Here is a 13,804-nt window from a genome sequence, read left to right as displayed (position 1 = left end):
AAAGCATCCTCTGTGACGGCCGAGAAACCACGCAATGGTTTAACGTAAACCGTAAAATGGGCTGATGATGCAATATGGCTGTGTGCATTGTCCTATTTGCCAAGTTTAAGGGTCCAGTAGTATACCTCTAATATCACGGCCTTATGTCCGCTTTAACCCATCCTCTGTGGTGGTCTTGAAATGGGCGCCATATGGCTGTGTGCTGATAAAAATCTAAAATTTGTATTTCGTTAGAGCAGTTCGTCTAGTACACGGATGAGTCCAGCTACTTATTAGTTTGTCTTTTTTGTTTTTAAGCGTAAGCCTCCCTTCATATCTAAAGCCCTTAATGTCTGTGGCTCTGCTCGCAATAAGCGCTGTTAAATCCGTAATCCGTGGTTTCATTTTGAGCAAAAAGTCAAATTGAAGAAGAAGATGATTTTAATGAAGTAGCAAACTTAGGGGAATCACAAACACGTTCAACACAAACAAGTAATCACAGACCATAACTAATACAGACATGACAGAAACTGAACTAAACTAAACATAACTGTGACGATAGACAGTATACACATGGAAAGTTCCTCGTGCGCACAAAATAGTTTCTAGTGAGCATGCAAAAGTTTTGCATGAGCACCGACAGTCTGTATATATATAAATATATATATATATATATATATATTTTTTTTTTTTTTTTTTTTTTTTTTTTGGTGCAAATGTCCCTTTAGGGGCTCCGTATTAAATAAAATATATACATAAAAACTTAACTTAACCCTAACCCTATTTTTATTTCAGCTAGATGCCAAGGCAACATTTCTAATTTTCATTTAGTTTAATTTTATTTTCTCAGATAACTACAACTGAAAATAACGACAACAACAACAAATAATAACAAAAACTACATATACCTATTTAACTAATAAGACTGCCAAAGACACAAGAAAATTACTAAAACTTTAACTAAAATCAAAATGAAAACAGAAAATATAAAAACTAATTAAAAAAACTACAATAATATCTTAATGATACTAAAATAACACTGATATTACTTATTTTTGTATATACTATATTATAATTTAGCAATACTTCTGCAATATATAACAATATGTCCTTGCAATATCACTTAAGTGCTCATGTCAGTGGGCTAGACAAGGTTAAAGAGGTGAGATTAAATCATAATCTTGACCTCGCTCTATCAAAGCCATATTAGACACTGGATAAAGTGGAAGATTAAGTGTCCATTTTAAAGGACAGGATAATACTTTAGTAGCTGTCAATTTAGCAGTGCATTCAAATAATATCATAGCACATGCTACACACAATTTGCTGATTGGATATTTATCTAATGCACAGGGAAATATTGTTCATTTGAGCCATTAAAGTGTCCACTTAACCAAACACAACTCTGTGACATCACATTAATGATAATGGTCCTGCTCTTATGCAACCTATAGAAGCTGATGCCACATGTTTTGTTTCCATGAAGGAGAATCTGTTTGTCCTTGATAAGCATGGCAATCGTATAAATGCGATTTACAAAGTATTGTTTTAAGCCGAATTGATTCTCTGGAGAGCGCAAACTAAAGTCATTTCGGCTTAAAACATTACTTTGTAAATCGCATTTATTTACTCTCCCGGGGTTTTACCCTCTAAGAACAAAAACCACTCTCTGATTCTCTGGAGAGCGCAAACTAAAGTCAGAGAGTCGTTTTTGTTCTTAGAGGGTAAAACCCCGGGAGAGGAATGAAAGCTTAATAGAGTCCGTAGAGACCAGGTCTCAACTGTCCAACAGGGTCCCATCTGGGCAAAGCCTGTAAGTGAATATGCAGTGAAATTGCATCCGCATATTACAAGGACACAACAGAGAAACCTCATGGGTAACAGCTTTTCAACAAGAGATATACTGTATTTGTCTCAGGAACGTCATTTAGTGGAGTCGATTTGATGGTTCGCTTCATGGCCATGCATTATATATCACTGTAAACATTTTTTTTTTTTTTTGTGGTAAAAGATGGTAATTTGCCTTATTATATACAGTGGAAAAACTGTAATGGATCCAATGGGACATTTCATTATATTTTACTGTAAAATACTGTTAAATGTGCAGATTTTGGAAGTAAAAACAATCAATCCTCTTATAATTTACAGTGAAAACTGACATTCTCACATTCCTTTTCCTCGCATCAAAATACATTTGATGGTATTTAATTTAAATAGTTATTTTTCCTGTTAGTTTTTGTTATAATTTATGTAATGTTACATTTTATTTTGTTAAATGAATGTTTCTTGTATTATTTTAGTGTCATGTGTGTTACCATGATGGTGTTTTGTGTTTGTGTGCATTACACTTCTATCTAAATATATGTATTTATTTCAGCTTGTTCATCATGTGTCTCTTTTACCACCTGCATTATAATGGTGGTTATCAGTATATTATACATTTAGATTGAATCGTAACATTATATCAGTTAAATATGCAGTAAGAGATTTCTGAGAAAAGCAGTTGAAAGTGGATCGGACCGAGCACCACAACACACTGTGTCCACTCATGATGGGGGAGGAGAGAGAGTGAGCTAGAGGGACTGTAGAAAGAGAGATGGCTGAGACACATTACAAAAGAGAAAAGGTCAGAGGAATATCACTGGAAAAAAAGGGGTTAAGATCAGCTTTAGAACCCGCATTAATATTAGAAAAGCTTTCAAGCACTGGAGAGACCTAAACGGCAAGGCCTTAAAAAATGCAGAGGTTGTGTTGTTTCTGCTCCAGACGTGAGTAACATTGGTTTTGCTGTTTCACAGAACCAAGATATGCTGTTGTTGTAATGTTAGCTATAGTAACAGGACAGTTTGGAGTGTCATTGCATTATTTTGAAGCATTATTTTGCTTCATTTCAGCTATGGTAAAGAGTCATCCACTCTTGCATTGCGTGTGCATGCATTTTAGGGGTGGAGCAATGAAGGGAGGGGTGTGTTTGTTTCAGTCGGTATCAAATATCAACAGTGTTTCTAAGAAATTGCCTACTGCACCTTTAATGAATATACAGATTTTTTAATGCAAATTTAAGTTCAGGTGCATAAAACCTAAAATGTTCCTGCTGTTTTTTTTTTTGCAGTGTAATGTGTGCACATGGAGGGGGCTCACCTAGTGGGCTCATCAAAAAACATGACGGGCGGGTTGTTGACGAGCTCCAGGGCGATGGCCAAACGCTTCCTCTGGCCTCCGGACAGATGGGATGTGCGCGTCTTGGCACATTCTAACAAGCCGAGTGCAGTCAGGATTTCCCGTACCTAGAACGACAGCATGTCATGTGGAATAAGGACTGGAATAAGGACAACGCATGCACATACAAATCTACACTACCGGTCAAAAGTTTGTGGTCGGTAAGAATTTTTTTTTTATTCCTGTGATGTAAAGCTGAATTTTCAGCATCATTACTCCAGTCTTCAGTGTCACGTGATCCTTCAGAAATCATTCTAATATGATGATTTGCTGCTCAAGAAACATTTCTTATCATTATCAAGGTTGAATGATAAACAATAGTGCTGCTTATTATTTTTGTGCAAACTGTGATACTTTTTTTATGCTATTTGGATGAATAGAAGGATTAATATCATTTATTTGAAACAGAATTCTAGAGTGACAATGTACAAGTCTTTACTGTCACTTTTGCTCAATTTAACGCATCCTTGCTAAATAAAAGTATTAATTTCTTTTTTTTTTAAAACAACAAAAAACAAGTACAACATTTTGAACGGTAGTGCACATGTTAACTGTGAGTTCACCAATTAGGACATATTCCTGCAATAGCATCCGTGTTGTTCATGCAACAACATTATTATAAGCCAATCAAGTCATGTTTAAGGCACCCATGGCTGACCTTTAGCATAAACATTAGGCCGTACGTACATAACCGGGTGAGAAACTTCACACGCCTCTCGCTTACCATTTCACGTTTGCCTTCATCCTTTTCCTGGAGTTTGAGATTAGCTGATACCTGAGCAGGAAGAGTGAGTGATTTAGATCATGATGAGCATTAGCCGATACAACTACAGCTAACAGAGGGATTTGCATCAACTCAACAACACAACAACTGCAATTACATGAGACATATTCCTGTGAAACTAGCTGTGACAGCTAATTACATGTTTTTTGTTTTTTTAGTTAGTTAGTTTGTGTACGTTACATTTACCATGAGGTAATGCTATGCTATTGCTATTAAAAATGTTATTTTCTTAACTAAATATGAACAAATATGTTACATTCAAACAACACAGGTTACATTCAGTACATGGTGTAAAACTAGTTTTATGTATTACTTGGAGAAATTTGGGTTACGCTTTATTTTTACAGTGTAATTATACATGTATGTTCTGAGTAATATTAATTAACTACATGTACTTACTATAGAGTTAGGGTAGGATTAGGATTTGGTTGAGGGTTAGTTGCATGTAATTAATCATAATTTACTGTTATTACTATGGTAAGTACATGTAACATGTAACAAGGACACAGTAAAATAAAGTGCTAACGTAATTTGTACTTTACTTGAGTACTACTTAAAGTAAATACTTGTACTTTTACTTAATGATATTTGCAAGGGGAAACAATATTTATTCTTCATAATTTCATCTACCCTGGCGAAAAAGAAGTGTGCCGTACTAAAAGTGCACTTATAGTGTACTTCAAATCTTAAAATGATATATTCTTAACTGTACAGAAATGCCAATGAAATAAAATGTATGTTAAAGTGTACTTCTTTTTCACAAGGGCAGACCTCCATTAGTTTACTTCTCATCATGTCTGACAATGAATGTAAATTTTACATAAAATATGTTAGGACATCTTTTCAGTTCAGTGTAATATCCGGTGTCAGAGCCATAGACAGTCATGACAAATTGCATTGTTTGATTAATTCATTTTCCTGAATAACTCTGAAAATGCCTATAGTTAGAAGCATTTTATAACACTTTTTTGTACTTTTTAATTTTATATGTATAAATAAATGTGAAAACTTCATCTGTATCTTTACTCAAGAACTTTTATCTATAGATACTTGAGAATTTTAATTGAATGGGGATTACAGCATGTGCTAATGCAGCTCAATGAGGTGATCTCAGCAGACACGTACCATCATGGCCTCCTGTACGGTGAGGTGTGGCAGTAACATGTCGTCCTGCATGATGTAGCAGGACACTTTCCTAAAAGATCGCAGATCTCTGGGCTGCCCATTTATCAAGATCTCCCCCTTCATGCCTGTTTCCCTGTGTGATAAAGCACATCTTCACATATACTGTCTTTTGTAACGTCAACACATTTATAACCACCATTTCCTGAATCCTGATAAATGATCATGGTCTCCCCCACATGTCAAGTAATTGCTTTATTCATTCAGCATCAACAATGAGACATATTGCTTCAGGCATTCTTCATTTGTAAATTGCTTTGCATAAAAGTATCCGCAAAAAGAATACATTTAAATAAATAATGAACAGCTTCCAGTGGAAGGTACAAAAAAGAACCAAGTGCTGGATGTATCAACACTTTCATGGTAATTCGTAACAATTTTAGGTTTCGGCAAATTGGTGGCGAAATCGTATAAATACGTGTTCGTACAATCTGCTTATGCCCCACTAAGGGTTGGGTTTTGCACTCTTAGAAAAAAGACTCAATTTTAAAGGCCCCCTGAAATCAAAATGTAAGTTTTTTAGCTTTTAGTATGAATATGTTAGCCTGTTATGAATAAGCTGGTGTGTTCCAAAACAATGACAAAATTCACATTTAGGAGATATAAGCATTCAAAACTTACAGTCTCTCACTTCCGCTAAAATGGATCACGGATTTTTATGACATCACATCTTCTGTCCAATCAAATGCTCTCTAGAATCTAAAGCTCCTCCCCCTATGCTATAAATACCACCTGGCCAAAGTGACCATTGACATGTCACGGAGCAATATGGGTTGAAGATGTGTGTTCGGTTGCTCAAACGCTCAAGTTTTATTCTGTTTTGTATGTTGGTTTAGAATGAAATGGCTAGAATTTATTCACAGCTCTACTATTGAATCCAACGTATCATCAGCGCTTGGATTCGCTTCCATGGTGCTGTCAAGTTGTACGACTTGCAGTCTGTGAGGTAAACTAAACGCTACTGGCTATGTGAAAAGGGGGAGGAGCCATTTAATATGTCCCGCCTTAGCTTCCTCTTTCAGTGGAAGTTATGTTAACGGATCATACAAAGCTGCGCGTTCCAAGGCACTTCAGTGGGCCTTTAAAGAACCCTTTATGCCTAAAAGGTTCTATATGAGAAGAAATGTCTTAAATTATTGACAATACTATCATGTTTAACTGGTTACCAATTTGCATAAATGTAAAATAGTTAGTGTTGGATGCTTCATGTGGTCATACTAACCTATAACCCGCTAAAATGTTCATTAACGTAGACTTCCCAGCTCCCGAGGGTCCCATGATGGCCACCAAAGCTCCGCTGGTAAAGTTCCCAGAGATCCCTTTCAGAAGAGTCTTGTAACCTGAAACAGGGTGGAACAGAGAAAGAGCCGTGTGAGAAACCTTCCACAGTCCGGACAATAAGCACAATGAACAACCTGAGCTGTTCCTCCCAATCATGAAATGAACCTGCCAAAATCCCATTCAAATTCTCCTGCTTACATAATGGTCAGTTTGTGATTGCAGGTGAAAAGGGTTATTTGTTTGTTCACTGTCGGGTTTCTGAATATTTCCAGGTGAATGAACATATTTGCTGGTGTGAGTATCTATGGATAAACCCTGTTCTTACCTCAATCTGACCTGTTCCTCTCAGTGTACCTTTTTGTCTATAACTTTAAAAGAAAAATGGGTTGATGCTATAACCTTTCAACAATACCTATTCATTTTCTTTTGTCAAGGTGTACAATGCATTCTTCACCATATTACGCTGCTTTGTGTGCAGATTTGTAAGCAACATTTCTCTGTGGGTTCTTGACTCATATACACTAGCCCCAAAGAGTATTTGAACGTTTACTTACTTAAAATGTATGAATTGTATTATTAGTAATGAAATGTAATCATTAGACAACAAGATGGACATTTGTCACATTTTATCAACTTTGCAATACAAGACCTTTTAACACAAATTAAAGACATAAAATCATTCATGAAATGAAATGTGCTAACTTGTTTCAACAGAAATTTGATAACCTGATATCTAAAATAATGAAAATACAGGTTTGGATGTTTGAAACAAGCATGCAAAATGATAGAAAACAAACATGTTTAACTGCGCTTTTGATTTGAAATCTTAAAGTTATAAGATAAAGCAAAGTCCATTTTCAGGCAAGTCAGTTCACTCGCCAGCCATCTTCATTCATGTAAGAACAGAAAGGAAAGATGACGAATTCTACAACTACTAAAAATAAAAATCAAATAAAAACTACTGCTGCTACATTTTAGTTTGAATTGTATAGCACTGTTTGTATATTTTTGGTCCATCCGACGCATATGTAAAGTGTAGAGCAAATGCTGAGTGGAATTTATGTTTTATAAACTGAAAAATCTCTATTCATGAAATGTTTGCTTGAAATGTGGGATTGTGATATCTTTCATAGCATTATGTTATCTAATATACTGACATTTGTACATTTTAAGTAAATAGTTTTTGGGACAATTATAAACCCTTGTGAAAAAGAAGTGTGCTAGTAGTGTACTTTAAATTTTGAAAATATATACTTTTTTAAAAACAACTGTAACTGCAGATAGTGTTTTGTGATAATGAAATAAAATGGCACTTAAGTGTACTTAAGAGTACAATTTCATGACTATGTTTTTTTTTGTTTGTTTGTTTTTTACGCACTTAAGTTCAGTTTTAAAAAGTGCACTTTGTCATATTATCAAATTTTACTTTAAAGTAGTCAATAATATTATCCCTTAAAACTCATTTTTGATCACAAAAAAATGACACATTTAAAGTTTTTTTTCTTTTCTTCTGGGAACCTTTTTTCATGCCTTAAAATAGCTTGCATGTCTTTGGTTCACCGCAGTTTTAAAGAAAACATTCTCAGAAATGGTGTTGACTTGTGAATTTGCACATGGTTTGTCTTAAAGCCTATTAAAAACACTTAGACAAATAAACAACATTAAAAGCTTGATTTTCACCATAGGGGGACTTTAAAGTACTTTTTAAATGTTTTACTAATCTTGTATTATGCTTAAAAGAAGTACACTTATTTTGATGTGTTTACTAACATACTAAAGCACATGTAAATTACTTGATTATAATTTTAACTGTAGTGTTATTCAATGTTACATTTTAATTTAATATATTTTAAACATACTGAATTGCAACTTTTTCACAAATGTGTAATATTTGCAAATGACATTCAAGTTTCAATAGAAATGACATTAAAATATATTTCAGTTTACCATAAATACTTGTCAGTATGACATAGAGCACTTTACTCATATTTCAAATACAATAGAGGTTTATTAACAATAGAAGTTTAGGTAACACTTTATTTTAGTGTCCTTGTTACATATATTATATGTATTTACCATAGTAATAACAATATGATTACATAATTACATGCAACTAACCCTCAACCAAATCCTAATCCTACCCTAACCCTATAGTAAGTACATGTAGTCGATTAATATTACTCAGTACTTAAATGTATAATTACATTGTAACAATGACACCTTAAAATAAAGTGTAACCTAAGTTTATTAAATTACACATAGATGCACTTACGTCTGACTCTAAATTTCAGCTAATTGCATTTAAAAATCATTTTAAACTACAAAACATTTTCATTTATCAATTAAGTGTCCAAAAGAGCTACATTCAGTCCGCACTAATTGGGAAATGATCTCCTGTTTTTTGTACTGAAAAGAGGACATCTACAGGTTGACCGATTGTAACCTGTTATTTATCCAGTATCTGAGGCTGAGATGCTAATCCAGTTGATTGCAGTGGCTGCCAGCTTAATTGGATTGTGCTTACAATCCGTCAGAGCAATACACAAATACCTCTGACCTTCTCTGTCCTCTTTTAGCGCAGGATCCCAGGGCTTCTCCCTCTGATCGTGCACTATAGTAACCCCACCAACATACAAAGGTGCATCACACTATTTCTGAAATGGAAAGGCATGGTCTCTTGGTGAAGCCAGCTGGTTAGCAGATAAAGGCAGGATGATTTTGCTTAGTGCACCTGATGTGCTGCGTGTCAACAGAGGAGAGAGCTTTCCCTGGCCACGAGGGACAAGGGTTACTTTGAGTCACGGTCAAGTGTGCAGGACGAAGAAATCGAAACAGAAATACTTGGAGGTATTGCTACAGTATATGATAACATCACTGTTTCATTTGCACCACTACTTTAATTCTTCTAGTGTTACGTCATTTCCAACAAAATCAGGCCAAAACCAAGTTCTTCGGAGTTTGAAACACTTTTACCAAAGTGAACTTTCCAGGAAACATTCAAATCGCTTGGCAAACACAAATTCCCATGAGCTGTAGGGTTAGATGTAAGTTTGACCGGTAGTCAAATGAAGTGCCGACAAACATTCACATCCTACGTAACCAAATCATTTAGAGCATCAGCAATGTACTTAACAATCATGTTCATTTTGCAGACTTCCACTGGTCCATGATTATGAACCACAGTGAATAAAGTCGAGTCATTATGATTTCAGCCGCATTATTTTCATCCCCCCACAATTATCTAATGTATGACCAGCTCTATGACTGTAACTTTCAGCTTTATATGACTTTGTCTTTTTCACCTTATTTTTAACAAAGGAGCAGGAACAGACATTTTTAACTTGCGCAAAGCTTCTTTCTTGCATAGCTACCAGTTATTTCAGCTGAGCAAAAACAGTCAGTTGTGCTGCTTAATGTTGCAAAATGGTATTTGTCATCATTATTTTAATTTATCATACTCAAAAACACACTGGTTTTTAGCACAATTAGTTTAACCATTAAGTGCACTTTGTTTTTTACCTTTGCGGCAAATAAATCGGACGTATCACATTTTCACAAGAAATATCTTACTTATGCGATGAAGAATAAGGTGGACAGATTAAAACAAAACGGTTTATTCATTTTATGACTATATAAAAAACTACCATATCAAAAAACAAAACCAAACTATAGAACCAGATCTTACTGGCTACACAAACAAATAAGTACCACCGTATTATTATAATGTTTTATGGTTTACAGCGGTATACCTTAGTAGAGTCATGGTATCAGATTTTAATTCTATGGTATTTTGAAAAGTACTATGGTACTGAAATGTACATATCATGGTATTTACATACATGGCACTTCCAAGAATACCATGATACATGGTACTTGCCCAAAATACCACTGTAGCACCAGAAAACATGTCCAAAAAACATACCATGCTAATGTTTGTAAGTGTTTAGACATTTACCATGTACAATCACCATGTTGTTTTAAAACATGCGCCGTGCTGAGATCTTGTGAGTACCATGTAGATGCCAAAGAACATGTCAATCTTTCAGTGCCATGGTACAGTATATATTACAGTATAGTACTTTTCAATGTATATAAGGAGATACAAACGTGTTCAACAGGTACATGTTCGTCTTTTCATGTGACCCGTTTGTCAATGCTGAATCATGCTGTTCTTGGCGACAATTTACTGTACAGTTATTTAGACATAACTCCTTATCTATTTGTTACAGTAGCGGTTCAGTGCCTCCTTATCTATTAGTTACAGTAGCGGTTCAGTGCCTCCTTATCTATTAGTTACAGCCAAGTGAAAGATGTTTTGGCTGGGTGGGAAAGAGCTTGATAAGTGCTTGTTACTGTGCTGTTGCCTATACATCAGCTGATTTATTGCAATACTAATAAAAAGTGCAATTTAAAACAACACTGATTCCCTTCCAGAGTAACAGACAGCTATTTTGGCCTTTTTTGACCTATGAAGGGAGATCTCATTGGGTAATTGAGTCAAAGCTATTAGGCCTCCTTGACAAACACATTACTTTCTCTAAAGCAGGTTTGCCTATGCAGCTCTTTCAGCTTGAAATCTACAGCATGAGGGTCAAATTATCAGCCGAGGTAAAAATACTAAAGGAGGAGGAGAGACACACCACAGAGTTCTTTGGGTCTTTTACATGCTTCAGTAGGCTAGGCATTGATGTTATTTCCTGTGACATTTTCACCCCTACCGGAGGTTACTCAAGGCTGTGCGAGGTTCTTTAAATCCTATTAAAAGCTCGACCCAAACAAACATTGTGAAAAAGTTATTTTAAGGCATGGAACACAGCATAAAGTACACAGAATATGAGTTTCAAGCAACAGCATTCTTATATATGCTCATTGCAAGTAATCAAATTGATACAGAAAGCACCCATACACAGTTTTTAAACAAATGCTAATGACCCAGTTTACATGCATACCACATGCAAGTATTTATATATATATATATATATATATATGGTAGTTAAACAGCCCATATACAATGAGAAGAGAGCATGCATATACCCATATACCTCTTTGAAAACTTAATTTTATGATTAATTTAACTTATTTTTCACCAGTGACACTGGGTTTTGAGCAAGGCCGGATTTAACAACAATTTATTTGCACACAAAAAAGTATCAAGATCAGATCAGTTTTTGGGCTGTGTCCTGAGGCTTCCTACACCATAAACTAAACACAGTAACGAACGATGACGTCGATTTTACCATATCAATCCGAACGCGAGTCCAATAATGAAACACTGGAAGAACTAGTTATTCAACCCGAACCTCCATCGCAAGGATGACTTGAGCAGGACGTTTCTCAGTGATTCACTACTCAGTTTGAGGTACATTATGAGATGTTGCAACTGTAATTCCTCACCATCAGCATTAACAAGTTCATGTACTTATTTACATGTAATTATTTACAGAGTATTTTTCTAATTTATTGCGGTGAACACGTGGAAACTGTATCAATAACAGTGCATACATTAGCCGAGCTCTAGCGTGAATGACTGGTGTAACATAAACGTTGGTAAAACAAATCTTGCTCCATGCTTAATCTTTCCTCAAAGTAGTGAGAACGACAGACAATCTGCATTAATAGACACAGCTATAGGTAATAGTGGCCCACAAACTGATTAGCAGAAGTATTTCAGTAAGACAGTGATAACGTGAGTTAGCCAGAAGCAGGAGACCTACACAATATAAAACTCAAAACTAAGTATTTTGAACTCCATCTTCCATTGCAAGCGGTTTGCGAATCCTGCATTGAACTCCGAGATTTGAGAAGCAGTCGTCAGTAAAATAAAGGGAACACAGCAAAAGTTTAGGATTATACTGCTGTGGTATCGTGGTAAAGATGAACTTTAACCACTGATTCTTCACATGCTCGTCCTTGGGCAGTGAAAATAAAACTGGCTTTACCGTCACATTGTAGAGCACAGCGTCTTCTCAACATGATGTTATCCAGCATCCACAGGGATCAGCTGTAGTGTTTGAAGGGTTTCAAGTTTTCAAGTTTAGAAATATGCTAATGTTTCGTCTTGACGTCACAACGAAATGGCTTATGACTCGTTTGAAAAACGATTCATTTCATTGTCGACTCTTACTTTTGAAAGAAAATAACTTCATATACAGTGCACTTTCAGATTTAAAACTTTGCAGGATGTTTTCATTCACTTAGGCCTCGTTTATACTGCAGGTCTTGAGCATATTTCGCGTTTGTCCATCCGTATAAGAACCCCCTTTAATCATGTGCAGCATTTCAGATAGTATGTCAAGTGTAAATACATGAATCGGATATGGGTCACAATTGAAAGAACGTGTAAACGGACGGTCAAAAAAATCGCAGTGTAAAATTGCAGTGTAAACGAGGCCCACCCGTCCCTTTGCAGACGCGCGTCAGGGTTGCTCTCATCAGTCAACCGTGGAGACTTTGCCTAATGCCTCAGAAAATCCGATCTGCCTGTTTATATGACAGTCGCATTGGCACATATCTGATTTATATCCGATTTATTTCCACATATGAATGAGGCCTGAAACCGATCTCGAAATATCTGAATGCATGCCTTTTTCCCTGTTTACACTGTCATAGAACACATCCAATCTGAGTCACATATGAGCAAAAAATCGGAATTGGGTCACATTTCACTTACAGTGTAAACGAGGCCTTAGAGCTGTTACACACTACATGAAAGGTAATTTTCAAAAATCCATAATAGGGTCACTTTAATTTTCCTTGCTTTTATTTTGTGATTATTTTAATTACTTACTGTGTAAATCACTTTTATTTGCCAAAGTGTATGACGTGCTATATGAATAAAACTGCCTTGCCTAATGTTGCATCACAATAAAAAAATAAAATGGATGTAATTGATTGTGGCAGTGAATAAAGAATATGCTGATGTACATGGACTCAAGTCACTTTTTTGGAATTTATTAAATTCAATAGCATTCATGTAAAATATAAATAATAAAATAGTACTGTTTTATACTGTAAAAATAAGTCGCAGTAAGGGCATAATACTGTAAAATGAAATTGCAGTATGGGCATATTACTGTAAAATGAAATTGCGGTAAAGGCATCTTACTGTAAAATTAAATTGCAGTAAGGCCATCATACTGTAAAATTAAATTGCAGTAAGGCCATCTTACTGTCAAATTAAATTGCGGTAAGGGCATCATACTGTAAAATTAAATTGCGGTAAGGCCATCTTACTGTAAAATTAAATTGCGGTAAGGGCATCATACTGTAAAACACATTTGCAGGTAAGCTACTGTAAAGGGGAACTTATAGTACCTTACTGGCAATAGTGCTGCCAGTAAGCTACCGCAAAAATACGAT

At 35.4% G+C, this 13,804-nt stretch overlaps 1 protein-coding gene across 1 annotated transcript in view; it reads right to left on the bottom strand.

Annotated features, from left to right (window-relative positions):
- The window catches only part of abcg1 (ATP-binding cassette, sub-family G (WHITE), member 1), a 35,137-nt gene that overhangs the window by 10,022 nt on the left and 11,311 nt on the right, over window positions 1-13,804 (bottom strand). The window contains exons 3-6 of the mRNA XM_084126663.1: window positions 6,387-6,504; window positions 5,108-5,240; window positions 3,923-3,973; window positions 3,121-3,266 (exon numbers count right to left, since the gene is read on the bottom strand). Of these exons, the coding sequence (XP_083982789.1) occupies window positions 3,121-3,266; window positions 3,923-3,973; window positions 5,108-5,240; window positions 6,387-6,504 (448 nt within the window). The remainder of the gene's footprint in view (window positions 1-3,120; window positions 3,267-3,922; window positions 3,974-5,107; window positions 5,241-6,386; window positions 6,505-13,804) is intronic.

The sequence above is a fragment of the Abramis brama genome (genome assembly GCF_963993115.1).
Source record: "Abramis brama genome assembly, chromosome: 10".
NCBI lineage: Eukaryota > Metazoa > Chordata > Actinopteri > Cypriniformes > Leuciscidae > Abramis > Abramis brama.
Note: the sequence above shows the minus strand (reverse complement) of the source record. Positions and strands in the feature narration are given on the sequence as shown.